This window comes from Antrostomus carolinensis, unplaced genomic scaffold (assembly GCF_000700745.2).
Source record: "Antrostomus carolinensis isolate BGI_N321 unplaced genomic scaffold, ASM70074v2 scaffold1187, whole genome shotgun sequence".
Lineage (NCBI taxonomy): Eukaryota > Metazoa > Chordata > Aves > Caprimulgiformes > Caprimulgidae > Antrostomus > Antrostomus carolinensis.
Genome location: NW_010329257.1, coordinates 49,625 through 71,304, shown reverse-complemented (window position 1 = coordinate 71,304; position 21,680 = coordinate 49,625). Strand labels below are relative to the sequence as shown.

At 39.7% G+C, this 21,680-nt stretch overlaps 1 protein-coding gene across 1 annotated transcript in view; it reads left to right on the top strand.

Annotated features, from left to right (window-relative positions):
* The window catches only part of LOC104528450 (protein NEL-like), a 17,148-nt gene extending 4,901 nt beyond the window's left edge, over nt 1-12,247 (top strand). Inside the window, exons 3-6 of the mRNA XM_010172462.1 lie at nt 5,541-5,734; nt 6,653-6,829; nt 8,945-9,169; nt 11,445-12,247. Coding sequence (XP_010170764.1) covers nt 5,541-5,734; nt 6,653-6,829; nt 8,945-9,169; nt 11,445-11,495 — 647 coding nt within the window. The 3' untranslated portion in view covers nt 11,496-12,247. The remainder of the gene's footprint in view (nt 1-5,540; nt 5,735-6,652; nt 6,830-8,944; nt 9,170-11,444) is intronic.
* Nucleotides 12,248-21,680: the final 9,433 nt, after the last annotated feature.

The window sequence follows — 21,680 nt, the reverse complement described above, 5'->3', positions numbered from 1 at the left end:
GAAATCTTACTAGCACTCACAAGATTAAATTAAAATCCTTTTACTTTTATTCATTATCATAAAAGGTCAACAAATAAAGTGACTTTTTTTTCCATCCATCCCCAACAGAGTTATAGGCATTAAGACTTCATTACTGAGTTTGGCAACCTAACTTCAGCATCACCAAACAGAAGGTAGATATGGAGACACATTAGTATTTAAATATTCTGAAGTGTGAGCAGAGTACAAAATTGGCAGTTTCTCATCTTTTCTCAAGGACTAATAAAACAGAAACTTGGCCATTACATTTTATAAGACAATTTGAACACATTGCTGTATCAGGAAACAACTTTTCTGTGAAGCTGATGTTACAGGCATCTGAAGTCTCAGCTCTTCATCTTCCACATCTGTTAAGCACTCTGACAGCTGGCTTGCATGAAGTCATAAATAAATTATTCACAATTCACTTGCCCTTTGAAAAATGATTACATCAGTCAATAGAGTCAATCGATTTACTTAGAACAGAGAAGAACAGAAACCAAACTTTCTGCTCCGAAGAGCTTGGGCTCCTTATCAAATGCAGTCCTTCTTGTTTTGCCTTAAGCAAAAAGTTTTTGGGTATCCTCATGCCATCACCTTGCTGAGCTAATGCTACTCCCCAGAGCTAAAGTAATTGAGAAACTTTAATTTCAGAGCAAAGAAACTGTCCACCATCCCAACCCATTTCTTCCAACAGCATATTTCTCAATGGGAGACACGGTCATCTTTTCTTTATATAGATGGCACTCGGACTGCTGTCGGAACACTTCTATGTTCATGTTCCTTGAGAGTTTATTGCAAGTTTTCTCATCTGTCATCAATATTGTATTTGTGTTTTTTTGCCCAAAACATTGAGCTGTTGTTATTTAGAGCTATCCACAGTAGCTCCAAGATCTCTTTCCAGAATAGGTCTAAAAAACTGATTTGATTTTTGAATGGATATTTCCCCATGCACCTTACAATTGAATCTCATCTGACATATTATTGTTTACTCAGTTAATATCATTAAATACTCCTACATTTCACTGTCATTTTTTTGTTTTTAATACTTTCTTATCAACAGCCTTTTTCATCTCACTGTTCATTCATTTCCCCAGATGACTACATATATTCTGGCACAGATCCTTGGGGAACTTCCCTGGGACAACTCTACTTTGTGACAACCTGATTGTTTATTCCTGCCTTTTATTACTTACTAATTAGCCTGCTAGTAATCTGTGAGGCATAGACCTCTTTTATTCCATGGTACATGGTTCCTTCAAGAGCATGTGTTATGCAAGAGAGGTCATGAAAAGTTTTTGAATAAAAGTAGTGCATTATATGAAATATATCGCCCCTTTTTAAGTCTTTTTCATTAGTATAGTATACCTTTACTCTGAATCTATAGCATATTATCTTTAAACAATCTTATTTCTATCTGAAAACATTTAATCCTTTTGGATGCTAGTTTTAATTCATCTTTAAAACTTAATCTTTTTAACATAATTCCCCCTTTGAAAATAAAAGCACTACCACAGAGATTTTTTTTGCAGATTTTTTTTTCTTTTAAGGATATTGAACTTGCATACATTGTGGTCACTGTTGGTCACCAATACAGAGTAGTTGTTCAGTAGAGACATTTTGAATCAGAGACTGCACATTGCTCAGGGACAAGTCAAATGGTGCTTTGTCCCTTTGGGATAATTTGACTGTCTGTTCCAAGAAACAGACAGTAAATCTGTTAAAAACAGCCTTGGGTCACAACCTGGTGGGGCAATTAAAATTCACATATTTCTGGGGTTTTCTGCTCTTGCAGTCTTTCAAATATTACAAATGTAGTTTAGTCATTCCAGGTACTGTCACCATTTTGTAGAGCTTTAGTCCAGTATTTTTCTTGTGTAGGCATGAAATTACTTGTGATACAATCAACTCCTAGCTTTCTTTAACATGTATCACTACTTCTTCATCCATGGTACTCCTTTGTCATTGCAATATTAAATTGTACCCAGGGATGATGGCAAGAAAAGGAAAATCCTTAAAAGTGTGCCAGATAAAAGCTGGTGCAATTTTTAGTGTAGATTAGATAAGAACTACATTTAGTTCTTCAATTTAGCACTAGATAACTAGTTACATTTTGTTTCTGTTTGGTTTTCTGTTTGATTGGGGTTTTTTTGTTTCTGAGGCAAACCTCCAAGTCTTTTGAGATTTAATGTTCTAATGTCATAACACTCAAGCTGCTTGATTCCTTAAGCAGTGTGTGGTAACAATAGCCTGAAGTGAATTATTTGTTGTTTGATTTTGGTTTTGTTTTGTTTTGTTTTTAAAACACTATAGGAAAGATAATAACATGCCTCTGTGGCTGGATATACTGGAAATATACAACCTGTAATTCTCCCCTCTCCCTTTTTCAGTCACAAAAGTTGCAAGGACCAGGGTATCCTGTCCATATGGTTCTAGAAATTGTAGAGCTGGTTATGGCTGTAAACAAAATGTCAGTAAAATATTTCACCACCTATTATAAATCCAAAACAGTTTCGCTTGGCGTGGATTATTTGTATTCAAGTTCTTTGCAGCTAATGCCTGAAGTTTGATGTGGATGAATAATGCAGATGAGAATTTCAGGCATGCAAAGTTTGTGTTTCTCTTACTCTGTTATAAACACACTACTGTTTCTGATGAGGTTAGAATCAAAACCTAAATAGCTCCTTGTTTGACCAGGGATATTTAAATTGCCCTATCTAGAATATTTATTTTCATGAATTAAACAACTGAAAAAACCATGGTTGAGATTTTTCATAAATTCTCAATGTTGAATAAGCTCAGCTCAATACCAGGGTCAATAATGAAACCTCAATTATTCTCAGTAACAGTGCACCAACCATTACCATGTTGAAAAACAAACCCCAGAAGCCTTTTCCTCATGGGAAAATTGTGAAATATGCTTGTACATAAGTGCCAAATACAGACTTAGTGTTTATAGGGTCACCATTTGTTGTTTAAAGGAAACTGTTCTTATTTAGATGACAGCTGAACTTTGTCCAACTGTCTCATTAAATATGGCTGCTTTCAGCTCAGTGGCTAGGTTGTTGAGAAGTGTTATTATTCATCTATGACACTAGCTACTTGAAACCTTTGTACAAAAGAGTGTTTTAAACAACTGAACACAAGTGTTGGAAAGTAATTTGTTAGAAGTTACTTCAATGATCAAGAGAATCGTGCTGTTAATCATTATATTTAAGTAGGATTTGTGTTTGTTGTTTTTATTGCAAAACTTAAAAAAACAGTTAGACTGAGTATATGGAGATCTTAATTGTAAACTGCCAAATTGTATTATTTTCAGTATGGATGTAAGAGAAAATAGAGGAAGGAGAGAGCAGCTCTTCCATCCCTCTGTTCTGCCTAGACCAGCATCACTGAAACCATTCCTGTTAGCTACTTGTCTGAAAACTTTCAAGGCTGGAGATTGCACAGCCTCCTCAGGGCTGTCTGTGCCGCTAATTATATATCCTTACTGTATGGGTGGGTTTCCTTGTCTGACGAGCCTGTGGTGTTTCAGCTGCTCAGGGCCATGTGAACAGCCACACTGAATTAAGTTAATGATCCCAGTTATCTTCTGCCCTCTTGCAACAGTGATGAACTCCAGATAATTCAGAAGATAGTGAGGTAGAAGATGTGGAGATCTGTGATGATTTGCCTGTTCTGGATTATCTGATACGTAAATAAGGGCACCATAGAGCCTAATGCATGAAATTTAATGTCTCTTCCACAATCTGTTAGCATTCCAAATTAAATTTGAGCAGCCTGGTCTAGTGGAAGATAGCCCTCTCCATGGCAGGGGCGTTGAAACTAGATGATCTTGAAGGCCCCTTCCAATGCAAAGCATTCTATGATTCTGTGAATACTCTTACTAGCCTTACTCACTTTTGGCTATGCTATTTTTTTCCCCTCTTACCAGTCTGTGGCAATGAGTGTCATGGTTTGTTTATGCACTGTATGAAAAATTATTTCCTTTTATCAGACTTAAATTTCTTGTCTTTCACTTTCATTCACTGTCCCCTGTCTTGTGTGTTAGATAATATGGAGAATAAAAGCTCTTAACTTGTCTTCTCTGGAGTATTCATTATTCAGTTATATCCCTTCTTGCTGATACTCTTTTAGAGATGAACAATCTATTTCTTTTCAGTTATTCTCAAGTGACATCTTCCTCATCCTTCCCATAAGCCCTAGTAATTTTGCAATACTTTTTTTGAGATGTTGCCACTGTTATTGCACATAGTATTTGAAAGAAAACCACAATGCTGCTTATTTATACAATGGAATTCGAATAATTTCCCTGCTGTTTTTCATCTCAAATCATATTCATGTTAGCAACTTTCTTACTTTTTTTTTGACTGCAGCCACACTTGGAATTGAAATGATAATTGAGTTATTTTACTTTCAACTGAATGTGCTTGAGGTGAATTGGAGGTTTCATTTCCATTGTTGAACCCAAAGCTGAGTGTTTTATTAAGTTTTTATGCTGATGGTGAAAGATACATTAATGACCATGTTTCTTATTTTGTCTGGAACTGATCTGTTGGACACTTAAATATAACAGTGCTCCTTTTTAATGAGCTCTAATTAAGAGCTTAGGCCAGGCTGTTGTGAAATTTTATGTAGAATTGAACTCTGTATCAATATTTACAATCGCCATAGATCGCCATAGAAGAGAAAATACTCTTCTAGTGTTTTCCACATTTTATCACATATAAAATGCCCTTTCAAAATTTTTTCCCAGCTAACTTTACTTCATATGGACAGCTGAAAAAGCTAAATAAAGATTATTCAAGTAGAAGGCAGTGCGTGCTGCTAGTTTGCCCTTGCAAAATAATTTTGTGTACTTCAATGAAGTAGGCCTTTAAAGGTACTCTTGAATTATTTGAAATGTGATTGTTTTGAAGTCATTTACCTTTATTTATGGAAGACATTATTTTTTTTTCTTTATTTTCTGTGCTATGTGACACAAAGGCTATAGGTGTCACTGCAACTTGAATAATTAAAATATGCTATTTTGCACACCCTAATAAATTATGCACCTTAATGCATGCTGTGGTTGTCTAAATGACCTTTCACTGCAACTTCTCAGCAAGTCAACTCAAATGTTCTAGACAGAGCCAGCAAAAGGTTTTGAAAACAAGATTCTGCAGCTTTTCTTGTTTAACTGCACGTCTCATGAACAGTTGCCACAAAGTAATGCTCTTTAGGGAGCTGAGAATTATTTTTGTTCTTATGTTTCCTGTGATTTCTTCATTCTAACTACATTGCTCAAGAACATTCTACGTAGAAAGATTTATAGAAAAACTCAAAATATCATGTTTTCAAAGTTGACGTGACTGGAAAAATATTTTTTGTGAACTTGTAAGTTATTTCTCCCTGTCCCCATGAAGTGCAAATTAATTTTCAGCTGAAGGATTTAATGACTAAGAATCATTTATACTGACCACCACAAGAACGTTTTTGTTATTGAATGTGGTCTAAGAGCATTACATGGCATGTTTTTGCAGACATTGATGAATGCGGAACTGGAAGGCATAGCTGTGCCAATGACACTGTTTGCTTTAACTTGGATGGTGGTTACGACTGTCGATGTCCCCATGGCAAGAACTGCACAGGAGACTGTATCCACGAAGACAAAATCAAGCACAATGGTCAGATTTGGGTGCTGGAGAATGACAGATGCTCTGTCTGCTCATGCCAGGTCAGTAGAAACAGAACTAGCTGCTTTGGCAAGGTGGTGGTAGAGATGAAGGGGAGAATGTTGTGATTCAGGTGAAATCCTGTTTTAGTTGCCTTCTCAGGTGTGCGTGTCATGCTACAGAAAAATTGAATTATATATTATACACGGTATTGGGGAGAGCTTCTCTCTCCAATCTGCACAAGCTGAACTTCCATGGGAGGTTTATTATAGGATACTGGCAGAAGGACGATCCTATTCTTTTCTTAGCAGAGAAGCCACTTGTGTTTTCTGGGTGGGAGTAAGAGTATTTTCATGCAAAGAAACTGTCTGTCTAGACACACATTGGCGTTGGTGACTGACGCCAGTATCTCTAGCAGATGGCTATTAATAGAAGTAGGTTCTATATCTGCAGAGTAATTCAGCTTAGCTTTCTCAAACCTTCATCCCAAACTAAATGATGATGGAGAGTGAAGGCCCAATACACTGCTGACAAAGTCCTGATCATTTCAGCAGCTCAAGTTTCGTAGACAAGAATTTAATTTCGGACTACCTATCACCTTCCTTATGTAAATGATTTCAGAAGAGTGGGACTGCTCTGGAAGTTTAAAGCAAGACTTGACTAGCATCCGTATGAGAATGATATAATCTTAGTGCAATCCATTAAAATTTGACTCTTGGGAAAGACAACCTTGGATTTCATCAACTTATGTGAGAGCTGTTTGAAGGCTGGTTGTATAAAGGATGTATGTAAGACAACAGGGGAACTTTTTGGTAGTTATTGAGTGCGTATTGTGATTTCTGCCTCTCTTTGATTTGTATTTTGAGAAAGATATTGTATAGTGGAAAAAATTACGAGTTGCTAGTGGCTTAGAATCATGCCAAAAAATCAGATTTTGGTAGAAGTACTGCCATTGCTCTATGCCTATTTTCCAACAACAGAGTGGGTACGTGATGTGCCGGCGAATGGTCTGTGACTGTGAAAACCCCACTGTTGACCTATTTTGCTGTCCTGAATGTGACCCAAGGCTGAGCAGTCAGTGTTTACATCAGAGCGGGGAGCTTTCGTACAACAGTGGTGACTCCTGGATACAGAACTGTCAGCAGTGTCGCTGTTTGGTAAGGCTCCTGATTTCAGCAGCAGAGGAGGGAAAAAGAATATGAGATATTCTGATCTGTGAATAGTTAATTTTAATGCATTAGCATTCATTTAATTTCCTCTGGAGTATGTGTATAATCAAAATCTGTTTTTCATGGATATTTGTCAGCATTGTCAAGTTCCAGTCAAAAATGCATTTTGACACAATAGGCATAATAGAAATTATTTAATCATGAAGATTTTTTTAGCAAAGACTGGAGGTCATTTGGATATGGCACCTACACAGCAACACCCATTTGTTCAGTCATTCAAAGACCAATGAAGCTGTACATGGAAATTCTAAATATGTATTTATTATCACGGATGATAATTTCAAAGATGCTGATGGACTAAAATTTGTTTATTCATTCAGACATTTCGAGTAACAGAAAAAATAACAAGACTTGACGCATTTTTCAAAACAATGAAATTAAGTTTGAAAGAAAAATCTGTTAAAGCTTGTGATCTTTTTCCTAGGCCTGTATGTCAGAGCCTGAGAAAAAACTATTCTAATGCCACTCAGGAAGTTTCTGTGACAGAAAAAATCCCGAGCTAAAAATAACTAGCTTTTATCACAGGTTATCTCCAAATGTAAAGCCTAGTCCATCTAGCAGCATTCCCTTGTCAGAATATCATGAATAACAGCCAGAAAACAATTTCAGTAGACACTGTGCTTTCAGTGTTACCACTGCTAAAATCCAATGAAATAAATTCCCAGGTGCTTCATTAAATGTCTTAAAACCAAAACAAAGCAGCCTACAGTCTGGGATCTCAATAGATGTGTCTTTTTTCAAGATGCTACCTCTGTAGCTAAAGCCTGCTTTATTTCAGTTGTCAGGGGTTTTTTGGGTGATGATGTATTTTCTACTCCTTGTACTGTTCGTTGCTACAAAAAATAAATTGAAATATCGAGATCAGTGACTGGTTTTAAGATTGCTTTTATTCTTACCATCATGTGATTCAAAAAGATGAAAATTGACCCAGATAAGAATTTTGTAAAAGATTAACTTCACAATACTTTACAGCTATGGCAAATCCCTAGGAATTTTTTCAGCTTTTACTCTGGAAATATTGAACTCATCATTCTTAAAGCCTTAGATACAATTTTTGTGAATAAACTTATTTACTAGAGCCAAATGCTATTCTCTTTGCCCTTCTTAAATCTGGACTACTCAATCTGTGCTCAAATGAGCTTAATAAATGGGAGGTCAGAGATGGACCCGCTCCAAAAGAAATATGCATTAATGATTTCTGTAAAGTATTTTCTTTGACTGATAGACGTGCAACTTTGGCCCTTGTCCAGAGTTGGAGGGAAACTGACCCCAGCTTCTAGTAAGTGATGTGAATAATTAGACATCTTTAGATTTGTGTACAGGCATACAGTAAGTTCCCCTAAGAATATTCTGGCCCAATGCAAGTCTCTCTTTTAACCTGTTCGTACCCTGACTGTACTGAACCCATCATGCAGAAAATGTGATTAAATTTGGAAGTCCAGGTATTCTGATCATAACATCCTAAATGGATGGTAAGTGGATAGAGATCCTCTCACTGAAAATACACTGGTGTTCTCTGCTGTATTGGCCTGCTGGTAGCTTGACACCTTTAGTCCAGACAGTGTATTTGTCATTGTGGCAAAGGTAACCCCTAGCCCATCCAGAGCTGAATTTGAAGGCTTTCTATGGTGAACCTACCGTCCAAATAGAAGTAAGAACTGGGTGAAACCAGAGATTTTGAAACACTTTTGCAGTACAGCCCTGTTATGGCTTCTATCACTTGCAGAAGTAGGAGTTCACAAGGACATATTGATATTCTGTACTGCATGATGTTTATGGAGAATTTTCATCTGCAGTTTGATGCAGAGGGTGTTGAAATAAGTTACATCTACTATGCTTCCTGAATAGCGTGCAGAAAAAAGCACCTAACTTCCTGTGTCTTCCATAGACAGTGAATATCAGTGTTCTTTGTGCTGACTTATGAATAGGACCAGATGGATCAAACTAGCCAGCTAAGAAACATACTGCTGAGTCAGAGGAATGGGTAATGAAAGGAAATAAGAGCTAATAATCTTCTCTTGTTCTTGTCATGTTTATAAACAGCAAGGCGAAGTTGACTGCTGGCCTTTGCCATGCCCAGAGGTGGACTGCGAATTCAGCGTCCTCCCTGAGAACGAGTGCTGCCCACGCTGTGTCACTGACCCCTGCCAAGCAGACACCATTCGCAATGACATCACTAAAACCTGTTTGGATGAAACCAATGTCATTCGCTTCACTGGATCTTCTTGGATTAAGCACGGCACGGAGTGCACCCTCTGCCAGTGCAAGGTGAAGAGCATAAAAATTAAGCTGAGATGCTTCTTTCCCAGCTTGTTCTGTGGCATATAAATATTAATGCACTGAGTCCAGTAAGTGGATAGTTGGTGTCTACACTTGTTTTAAAGCAGTGGAGATAAGAGTAGAAGTGTTCAGTTTAATTAAATTTACTCTTGCATGTGCTAGAAGGATGGTGTAATGTGCTAGCAGGTTAGAAGCAGGACCACAGCCTGTGCTGCAGTGTGCTGTGGACATGGTGGTGGGCTTTGCTTTTCCACCAGGATAGTTCAATTCAGGTTTGATCACAGTTATTACTATATTACTCCATGCTATCTTGGAAACATATGCAGTAACCAATAGGTACGTAAGACTAAACTTCACACGAGAAATCTGTTGTGTGTCATGCTATAATGTTATCAGAACTGATTGAATTGTTTTTTCAGAATAATAATTGTTTTGAGAATTAAAAGGACTAGTTACATGGTTACACAGATTTCTTGCTTTAAAATTAATAGCTGTCAAGCTCCATCTTCTTCCTCGACTTTGCCTGATGCAATACTGTGTGCAACAGCAGTTGCTGCTGTCAAGGCATAGTCCTTTTATGAGGGAAGTGGTATATGCCACGTAAGCGCAGGCATTTGTCCTGATGTCAGAACGGCTTGGTGGTTAGAAGAAAGTGATGTGACCTGACAGAGTGGCTATTGGTTAGAAAGCCAGCAGCTGTCCAGAGGATGCTGAAACAGGCTTACATGCAGAAACCCATACTTTTGGGGTCTACAGCTGGTGGCACAGACCAGTTCCAATGATATAAATTATTTTTTGCCTGCTGAGGTTTATGTGCCTTGGTTTCCTCAGCTGTAAAACAAACAGTTATGTGTGATTCTTCTTTTAAGCACTTTTGAGATTTGGCGATGGGAAATGTGTTTTCATTATTGTGCTGCTAATCAATGGCAATGCAGAAGCCATGTATCAGTTCTGCTGATGGCCACCTGTGTGCTCCTCCTATCTGCCCTTTTCTCTTAAGCAAAAACTTAACCTTAAGCATCAACTAATTTGTATTTGGTGTAAACACATACATAGACTAATAGCATCCATTGCTGCATTGTGAACATTTATAAAATTAAAACAGATACTCTGCCAAACCCCATAGATTTAATACAGCTCAGGTGCGAATCTGCCTAACGGTGAAGATGTACCACTTTGTCCCTCAGCAAGCTAAATCTCACTCAATTCTTTATAGAGCAGTTTTCTTTCTGAAATACACTATCAGCTCATAGTGGCAGCGTTTTAATATTGTAGCTCTGCATGCAAGCAGCCCACTCCTTCCAGATCAGGTTAATGCTGTGCCAAATTTGTATAATTCTCCATCTCATTCGTCCTGTGTCACCCCACTCTTTTCTTGCAGAGCATCACATGGAAGGTCAAAGCTCCAGTCTAAGCCTCTCTAAGCAAGCTATAGCAAAATAGGTTTTCACAAATCCTTTAAGAATTCAGAAACCTGGCCATCAGCTAAAGCTGACTTAGCCACAAAACCATTTCAAATCACAAGTAAAGAAGGTGGGCAGTAGGATTGTCTAACCTCCTGTAACAGAAGGAGTAAAGAAAATGTTTGAATGATTCAGACCTTGGTCTTTAATCAGTCCTGGCTGTTTAGTTAACTGAACATACTTGAAGTAATTTAAAAATAATACAGGCTTTTTATTTGCATTGTAAGAATCAGACTTAAGAAAAGAAGTAGTAGAGATGCAGAAAACAATGTCTCCAGTACTTTAATGATGTCCATAGGCAATCTGTTCCTTTAATTGCTAATATTCTCAGAAAAATGTCTGGACCATCAGGAAAAACTTTGTGGATTAATGTTTGCTGGTGTTACAGTCAGGATGCATTAACTTGAAGCATTCAGGGCTAAATAAAACCCAGAGTCCCTTCTGCCTGATCTAAATAAAACTCATAAGCATCCTGTTTTCTTCAACAGCTTTGTGTACTTGAAGAAATGCCCAATACCTTTATGTGAGGAGCATTTCTTCCACTGATCCCAGCTTCTTTCAGTTTGACTGTTGCAGCTGTGGGATACAAACCACAGCAAACCAAGCAATTAGAGGACCCGTAGTCATTACCCGTTCCCTTAGGCAAGGGAAGGACATGACGACAATATAATGAAACTGATCAAAACCTGTAGATGTCTTGTATTTTACAAATCTACACATTCAAATCTGATGGGTGTTTGCAAATGGTTGAGTTTGTTATATTGACTAATTTTTTTCAATTCTTTCTGTTTTTCCTTTAGAATGGCCATGTCTGCTGCTCAGTGGACCCACAGTGCCTTCAGGAACTGTGACAGCAACAACCATCTCTCACAAGCAGTTTCTGGTTAAAGAATTTTCCTTCACAAAAAAGACCTTTAGACCAAAAATTGTACAAAATTAAAACTAAAATTAGATTGGTTTTGTTCATCTAAAGTGCAGATATGTGATGAACTCAGTTACCTGAATCAGAGTGAAATCTATAGGACACAAGACAATCTCAGCTGTGTACACCTTTGTATGAGGTTAGGCCCAAATCTTCTGGCTATTTGTTTGTCTGACATCATTATGTAGAATATTTAGGTTAGTGTAAAGTGACACATTGTAATGCTGTACATAACGATGTCAAGATCCAAAATCAACTAGAAGCTCTTACAGGGTCTTCCAAAGCTTTGAGAGTCCAGCCCTTGACCAGTTGCAGAGATTTTTGCCTAATCATATTTGGATCTGCACAAATGTGTTTGCTCACCGCAGAATTTAGCAGATGTTTGAGTAAAAGGATGAAGCCTTCAGGAATAAAGAACGTAGCAGCTAAGATGTGATATGTACAGTATATGCGCTGAAAAAAAAAAAAATAGAAGTTATTGTAAAAACAACAAAAAAAAACCTTAAAAAAAAAAGAAAAAAGAAAACCCGTGATGCACAGGCATGGCTTCTTAATGTTTTCTGATTGGAAAAGTCATCAATATTTCCTTGTTTTACTGCACTTACTATTATTTCTTGATTGAATTTGTTCAGTATAAGCTCGTTATTGTGCAAATTTAAATAAATATTTCTCTTACCTTAAGTTTCTGTTTGTGCTGTCTTTCCTTTTCAGGCATGTCATTTTCATGCATGTTGTTATGGTTCCTTCTTTGCCGGGATGCCTAGATGGCCAGCCCATACAGGTGGAGTATTGCTGGTCTAACTCCTCTACGTATGGCAGCTTCTTCCCAGAACAACCTTATACCTATCATGTCTTATCTTTGTTATTCTTCTGGGAATACATAAATAACTTCATACATCTGAATCAATACAGTGGATTGAACAGAAAATTCATGTTCTGAAAGATCAGATCCTATGTGCCAGCGGGGTGCTGTCACCCAGAGTGGGCACAGACCATTTGTGTGTGACTTGCATCTGTTCAGATTTACAGGGAATTTTCTCCACATTCCTCCTTTTTCCAGCTGCCCTGAGATTGGTTTATCTCTCTATAAGCTCCACAACTGTTTTAGTTGTTTGTGTGAAGTATCTTAACGCACAGGATCACTTCAATATGCAAACCATATTTTCACTATTGTACTGTTGGGGCAATAAATAAAAGAGGCTATATGACCAAAGCTATGTTATTGTGGAAGAGAAATAAAGAATAAAGCAGTGCTTTAAATAAAGCAGGGCTGAAAAGGCTGAATTTGTAAGGAATGCATCACAAACAGTGGAGGCAAAACAGGAGAGAAGGATACTGCCCAAGATGACAGCATCCTTTAAATACTGCTTTAGTAGTCATGTTCTTTTCAAAAAGTGCCTTGCTGCTCTTCAGTATCTCTCTTACCAGTTCAGGAGATTGTAATGCAACCTGGACAGGCAAAACTTCCATCAATATTAGTCCTCTGTATTATTAAGTTACAAGGGAAGTCCATGTGTATGTTTTTTACAAAACATAATTATTTTCCCACAGACAGGTGCTAATTCACAGGGTTTCATGTACAGCAGGAGATCAAAGGAATATCATATAACTGCATGTATCTGGTAGGCATTCAGTTGAGCCGTCGTGTCTGCTGGGTACTGCATGTTTGTGGAGCCAGAGAATATAAGAGATGCCAGGCCACTGAATGCAAATAATGCAAAGAAAATTAAGAAAATAAAAATCTGAAAAAAAACCCTGAAAAACCCCCCAAATTGTTAGTCTACATCAGACCATTAAAACTATGACAATTTTCAGACCAAATAAACCTTTTTCCTCACCTAGTCCATTAATAACAGGTACTCAAGGGTTTTACTGTGTTGTCCAGTTCCTGGCAAGCTGCAATCAAAGTTTTTGAAGAAGAGTGTTAGGTCCTTGAAAAAGCAGCTCTTTTCTGTACAGATGTTTTCTTGCCTGCAAGTAATTGCCAGGAGGTCATGTTTTCCCCTTGGACGCAGAGGTGCAGCTCCAGTGTATTTCAGTGGAAGCTGCATGCCTGTTTCTGAGAGAAGGTTTAGCAGAAGGTGTTGCCATTTAAGAATTACACTTCAATTTCACTCAGAATAGGTATAAGATAGACATAGGAAATGCATTAAGATCAGACTTCTTTTTTTGAAAAGAGCTAACATTTTTCAAGGGCAGAATCCTCGGGCTGTGCCAGAGGCTGTAGAAAGCTCTGAAAGAAAGCAGTGGAGGTGGCAGAGAGAAGGGCAGATATCATAGAATGCTGTGAGTTGGAAGAGACCCACAAGGATCATCGAGTCCAACTCTTGCCCTAGCATGGACAATCCCAAGATTCAGACCATGTGTCTGAGGACGTTGTCCAAATGCTTCTTGAATATTGTCAGGCTTGGTGCCATGACTGCCTCCCTGGGGAGCCTGTTCCAGTGCTCCACCACCCTGTGGGTGAAGAACCTTTTCCTAATGTCCAACATAAACTTGCTCTGGCACATCTTCCTGTCATTTCCCCTGGTCCTATCGTTGGTCACTAGAGAGAAAAGATCAACACCTGCCCCTCCTCTTCCCCTTCTGAGGAAGTTATAGACTGCAATGAGGTCTCCTCTCAGTCTCCTCTTCTCCAGGCTGAACAAGCCAGGCAACTTCAGGCTCTCTTGATATGGCTTCCCCTCTAAGCCCTTCACCAATTTTGTGGCCCTCCTCTGGACACTCTCCAGCAGCTTTATATCCTTTTTATACTGTGGCACCCAAAACTGCACACAGTACTCGAGGTGAGGCCGCACTAGTGTGGAACAGAACAGGACAATCTCCTCCCTTGACCAGCTTGCAATGCAGTGCCTGATGCACCCCAGGGCACAGTTGGCCCTCTTGGCTGCCAGGACATACTGTTGGCTCATGTTCAACTTGCCATCGACCTGAACCCCCAAGTCCCTCTCCACAGGGCTGCTCTCCAGCCTCTCGTTCCCCAGTCCATGTGTGTGTCCAAGGTTGCCATGACCCCGGTGCAAAAGCGGGCACTTGCCCTTGTTAAAATTCATACAGTTGGTGATTGCCCAGCTCTCTAATTTATCTAGATCTCTCTGCAGGACCTCTCTGCCATCGAGAGTGTCCATAGGACCTCCCAATTTGGTGTCGTCAGAGAACTTAGTTAGCAGTCCTTTAAGTCCTGTACCCAAGTCCTTGATTAAGACATTAAAGCTGAGGACGGACTTTTTACAAAGGCAGGTAGTGATAGATCAAGAGGAAATGGCTTTAAGCTGAAGGAGGGTAGGTTTAGATTAGATATTATTCTTCACTGTGGGGGTGGTGAGACACTGGAACAGGTTGCCCAAAGAAGTTGTGGATACCCCCTCCCTGGAAGTGTTTAAGGCCAGGCTGGACAAGGCTTTGAGCAACCTGGTCTAGTGGAAGGTGTCCCTGCTCATGGCAGGGGGGTTGGAACTAGCTGATCTTTAAGGTCCCTTCCAACTCAAACCATTCTATGATTCTATGAAGTCATACTGCTGAACAAAGCTGGAATTCTCTACTAAATAAAAAATGAGAGTGGATTGAGGGAATATTATCTAATTTATCAATATTCAAGGTTAGTAATCAGTTGGGAGTTCTCCTAAAGGTCAGCAAACTCCAATGAGACATCTCGGTGACCCTCATTTTCATTCCTTTTCACCCCCTCTTCCCCATCTCCCTTCTGTTCAGTCAAGCCAGTAATTAGTAGCTCATGTTTTTAATTTTCCTTGAAAAATAAATTTAAATATTATTAAAAATTTATGTCTAATTTCCAGGCTTAAATTATCTGTCAGACAGTACAGTTCATAAAAAAATTTATATTTCTGAACGATGCAGGTATGTTGTGATCTCTTACTGGCCTTTCATTATTGACACAGTGTTTGCAGTACCAGAATTCAATAACTTCCATAAAGACATTGTCACCTCTCTGCAAAGTAATTGCCCTAAGTTAATAGACCTACAGATATAAAGGCAGAGATGTCTTCAGTTACAATGCTGAACACAATGCTATGGTGAAACACGCTGACAAAAAGCAGCAGTGTTGTCAACTTGAAAAGGGAGCTATCTGTGCAGCTCCCAGTTTCTGGTACTCACAGATTTACCATAGGCAAGAACAGGGGGCTGGCTGCCTCAGTCGTCCTTATGGCTAAGGACATCTTTGCCTTCTGTGAGAGCTCCACCTTTAACAGTGCAACTGGTGAAATCTAGTCATTAAGTCATAGCTAAAATACTAGCTGTTGCTTTTTTCTAGGATGCCTAAAAGTGAATATTTACGTAGGGAGTGCTGTAAAACTGCCCTCCTTCAGTGCCAGTATAGGGCCTTGCTATTTACTGTGTTGTGCTACAGCAGAGTCACCCTGGGGCACCTCAGAGAAGCACAGCCTTGTGAGCCACAGAGCCCAAACCTCAGATCCTCCTGACTTCAAATGCAGGATGTGTGTGGATGTGGCATCTCCTCCTCCATGGACATGGTGAGTCCCACCTTGAATGGGTCACATGTGTCCCTGCTGTCCTGCAGGGAAGTGCTCAGCTGCGGGGTAGGTTGCAGGGACCAGACAGCACTTGTGGGTCTCCTCCAAAGTGGAGGAAACTTCCACTGCAGCACAGTGATGGTGCTCAGCGATCATGGCCTCTCAACAGGCAGGGACTCCCTTGATTTCTCAGATAAAAATAGCAGCAGCTTTAAAGTAGGGCTCAGTTAGTTATTTTTTAGTAGTAAAACTTACTTACAGGCAAATGCAGTTTAACTTGTCCCCAAACCAGTTAATAATTTAAGTTAAAAATCACCAGATAGTTTTGCCAACTATATAAAGAAAATGTTTCAGAATAATATGAGTAAGAAGACTACAGCAACTCTGACATCTCCTGAGTGTGTGACCAACGGAGAAGCATCTCTTTTTCAGTGCACCAGTACAGCTCACTGCAGTTGTGTCTTCTGTCTGAGCCACAGCCATATTCACCAAGTCACAATCCTGGCCATCTCTGCTATTGCTATTTTAATTTGTAATTAAAAATTTAAAAGCTCTTGTTGCTTTAGCATATTGGGCAAATCTCTGTCCTAGGAGAAAAGGCAAAGCATACCACTGGATTTTTGAGTAAGAAGAAGTGTTTTAGAGTGGGTCTGAAAAGGAAAAGGTGGTGTTGCAAACCCCATTTCTCAGATCTCTGTGGCTGTTCATCAGCCATGTGACTGGCCACTGGTGTACTTCACTTTTTTGTTCCTGTCATTATGGTGCTAATGCAAAATGATAAAAATAAAAAAAAATCAATTGTTAAAATCAATTACTCATCTAGGTCTGCACTAATCAGTATTTTCTTATTGCTAGAGTTTACACAGTTTGTGAAATGCCAAATAGGCATTGTTTACTATAACAGGAGATTTGCAACCCTATGTTCTACTAATCTGTCCATAGATTATTTCTATAACATTAAACTTTAATTACTACAAACCATAATAATCTATTGATTACATAATATTTCATCCACAAGAGAGCCAAACTCAATTACTATGCTTCATCTTAAAATCTGTTTTTATCAGTAATCTCATTTTACCATTTTAGACTTCAAATGTAACTCCCAGGATGTCATTTATGTACCAGCAGTATTGCTTGGAACTATAAAATAAAACTGTTTAAGGGCTTATTTTAGGACTGAGTCATATTAGAAAACCAAAATAACTAGAGCTGCATCACCACAGCTAAAGCATCCGTCTAAATAGAACAGCAGAAACAAAGTACCGACTCAAGCGCAATTTCGTGGTGGGGAGGGAGGGCAATTTCATTGAGGGGAGACAGAACAACAACCAGCAATCCCACAGATGCTAACTCTGTCCTCTTTTGGTGCCTGCTGCTCTGAACAAGAACAGTGATGCAGCCTTTTGCTTGGCTACCTTAGTTCTTACGGGAAGCTTCTCAGCTGGTGCTGCTTTTGAATATTTCATCTGATTGAGCAGGTCACAGCCCTTTCCTGTTTACTTTCTTATTGTCTTTGGTAAAAATGTAAAAAAGGCTTAGGACCATCACAATGCAAAGTTTTTTCCCAAGGATGGGACTGGCCCAGTTGGAAGTCAGGCACTTACACCCCAGGTGGAGCACCCTGCCCCCAGGCAAGTTGCAGGCACCAGTTGGGTGGGTGGGGGGAGCAGCACCCTGGCTGGAGGTGTATTTGTGCAGCTCTGCTATTTTATTAGTTCTGTGTAGTTGGGTCCTCCTTAGGCTATGACCAGAATGACCCAGCTCAAACAGGTTCTTCTGGCAACCTTGCAAGGCAAAACTTCCCCCTTTGGCTGCTGTATATGGATTTTGCAAGTCAAGTGGTTTGTCAGGGCAGAGGGATGCAGGGGTAGGACTGGGACTGTCCCAGGAGCTCCCATATCACCCCAACATGTGCAGTGCATGGCCCAGGAAAGTTAAGGTCTGCCTTCAAGTCAGGAACAAAAAGGTCTTATTGTCTGAAAAATATTTTTCCCTGGGAAGAAGGAAGAAGCCAGGCCCTTTATTTGCTTTCCAAAGCAAAAATGCTGTGTTCACCTCATTCACACCGGCCATGGACAAAACATGGGTGCTCACAAACACCCCTTAAAGTGCAGTCCTCTCACTGCTTTTTTATTTCATGGTCATATGGCTCTGCAGAAGTTACCCTGGTTCACTGAGAGCGAGCTCCTTCCCACGGTCACCTTTCCTTCCACAGGACCTTTTTGGGGTCCTGCTAATGCCTGCATGGCCTGGACCAGGCAACCCCTGTTCCCCTGCCCAGCCAGGTACAGCTGGTGACAAATGGCTGTCAAAGCCCAGCTAATGCAGACGGAGTGAAAATTTGGTCATGCAGACACCGCCAGTGGCAAGGTGAGGAGGCAATATTGATACTGCTTAAATAATAGGTTTTTAATTAGTCTGTTTTGCCATTTTAAGTTTCCATTGGGCAATAATTACATTTGATGGGTCCTCATGTTCCTGTGAAGAACACAGCAGGTGGGGAAGAAATAATTCTTTCCTCACTTGGTAAACTTGAGAGGCTGCTCCGCTGCTGATGCCTTCAAAGGAAGGAGAGATGCAACCTGCAGAGCCTGTGATCCCACTGAAACCAGCACAACTCTACAGAAGGGCACATCTCACCTAGACCAGTCCCTGCCTGCTCCAGGCAGCACATGCCCTCCAGCCTTAGCAGCAAGAGTGCTTGCTTTTAACATCCCTGTCACAACAAACTAATTCCTTCACCACCAAGCTATTAGGTTAGCTTCCTCTGTCTGGAAATAGATTGGGGAAAGGGCAACACACTGGGTTTTGCAGCTATGTTACCCTCTGCTTGGTAGTTTATTCAGAAAATTATGTGCTACGTCTCCTCCCACCTACGTCTCCTCTACAGGCACCAGTATCAGTACCTGGCAGATCACTTTCAGTGCTGGCCTATCTCAGCACAGCACTGATGGCTCCCATAACAGATTGTTTTATCCTGCCGTGTCTTCAAACTTTCTTACATGGAATTTATAACTCGCTGGGGTAGAGATCACCCATGTTGCTTTAGAGGGTTCAGCCAGTGTTAACCATCCCGTTACAAAAACTAAAATATATACATTCCCACTGTGCATTTTATATGTTCCTAAGGAGCTGTACAATTAACGTCACTGAATTTGGATGAATTTGGAGTCAAATTCTTACTTTAGTCCCAGTTTTCACAGTTCAGACTCATCTGTATTTCCTATTGCTCTGGGATTTGAACCACACTGAGAAAGTGGTTGCTGAAATCCTAATTATCTGTGTTTTTCTTCTGAATGAGGACTAAAGCAAACCAAGGATCCAGGGTTGGGGTATTTTTGTTTGTTTGTTTTATCAGAAGCAACTTCCAAAATCTGCAGCCCAGAAGGTGAGTTTGAACCCCCATGCTCACGGGTCTAAATTCTTGAATTGCCTTACACCAAAATTTAAAATGCTTCATCAATTCCCAGCAAAGCTATAGATAGTCAGACATTTATACAGCCCATTTAAGTGATTTTTTTTTTCTTATATAGCAAGTTTTTGTCATTTGTGTAGCTTTCAAATGATTTTTTCATGCTTCATGCATTTGAATTGCTTCTTGTGGGTAATATCCATTTGCACATAAAGCTTCTCAGCTGTTGCATTTGACCTTCTTGAGCTATTAGAATTTAAGGTTCATATATGAAATATATCCTTGCATACACCTGGTCAGTAGAAGCAAATTCTACATAGAGCTGAATTTGGCCCAGTGCACATAATGGCAGAGGCGAACTTGTGTTTGATTTAGTATTTGAAATAGTTTTTGTGTTTTATTGTGTTCTTCAGCTCTGTTCCAGCAGTTTTGCATCAATCTAGTTTGTAAGTATAAACCTGGATTTCTGAACAATCAATCAGTACAAGGTCAACTGCAGCCATTGCCTGCATGGTATGAATCAAAACCTAAAGACACAGGGACATTTGTAACAGTAGAGAGAAGCAGAGATTTCACTGTAACCAAAATGCTTTTCATGTACAAAAATAAATATACAGAATGGTTTCAGGTGCATTAGGTAATAAATTTTTCCCCAGGTTTAGAGAGAGCAAGATCAGAGGAAACTTAGATGTGAATTTATAGTGTATTTACTGAGAGCTGTACTGCTCTACACCAGAAAATTCTGAGACAGCACCAAATGAATAGTGCAGATACTGGTCAGCTGTTAAAAAAAAATCCTCAGGATGAAAAAGTGTCCTGGACTGAAAAACTTCTGGTGCTGAGCTTTAGACACATTGTACAACTGATTAAAGGCACTTGAGTACATGGTCAGATGGTGATGGAGGAGCAGTTTAGGGATGCTGCTCTCACCTCCTCTCTGCTGTGGTACAGCTGGGTTAGGAACAGCCACATGGCAGCTACTGTGTTGTGGCTGAAGGTCTGCAGGAGGTGGTCATCCCATACGACTGTCACTGCATGTGGCTGGTTCAGGTTAAATGCACCTGGTTTTGAAAGAGAACTCCTGTCATGGAGACCTCACAGCAGTAGGACAGTTGGCAAACAGGCTGCCACCTGCTAGCATGCTGTCTTAAGGGGACATGACCTCTGGCCAAGGAGATACCAAACAGACATCAGGGAGTGGATCAAAGGCCAAGGGACGTCAGCAGAGATTGTAACCTCATTTTAGGACCCAGGCCCTGAAATATTTATGCAAATGCTAAATGAAAGAATGCTGTTAACCCATGGGTTTTGGTAGGGTTGGAGCACATATACAGCATATCTGACATGGTGCAGATGTGCTCTTCCATCAGTTTCTCAGCAGGGATGAAGTTCAAAGAGGCTATAAATATATATAAACCTGAAAATTACATCGACTAGAAATAAAGTTAGTCTGTTTTGTTTGTCTGAAGCAAAAAGAAAAAAAGTAAAACCTGTTTTAAAGCTACTTTGATTTCCAAAAGGAAGCTTGGATTGGTAAAGTCAGGAAAGCCCTGGCTGTGTCTCTTGAAGTGTTGCAAAGGAAAGGATCCATTTGATACAGGGCAGCTTTTCAAAGGGTGCACAATTAAGGGCAGCCATGCAAAAAATTAGACACAAAGAACAAGGAAGACTTGCAGACATGTGACTGAAACACCATGGCTGTGAAAAGAAGGGTCCGTCTGTCCTGTTGTGCACCTTGGTGCCCCCAATTACAGATGCAACCTGTTGGTGTATCTTCAATGGCTTAGCAAGAAGATTGCTTTCACAGTGGTTCCCTGATAAAAGTCTGCTTGCTCATTAACATAGCTGACATTTCCTAACTCTGCTCAGATTTTGCAGCCTGAGCTAATCCACATCCTATTTAGTTCATAGGCTAAAGTTCAAATGGAACAAAATTTTGATCCTATTTGTATGACTGCATATAATTTCCCTCCCTCCTTTATGGTCAGAATAATAGCTTCAAACCCAGAAAAAAAAAAAAAAAACAAAACAACAAAATCTAAAGGAGTGGAAAGCTCATTTATATTTATTCTGAGACACAACTGCTTTTCAACTCTAAACACAAATTTCTTCTTCTTCATAATCTCTTATACCTTTAGTTCTGTACAGTACTGTATTGGGTTTGCGTGGCAAGGTTTTAGTGGGGGGGGTGGGGGGCAGGCATAGG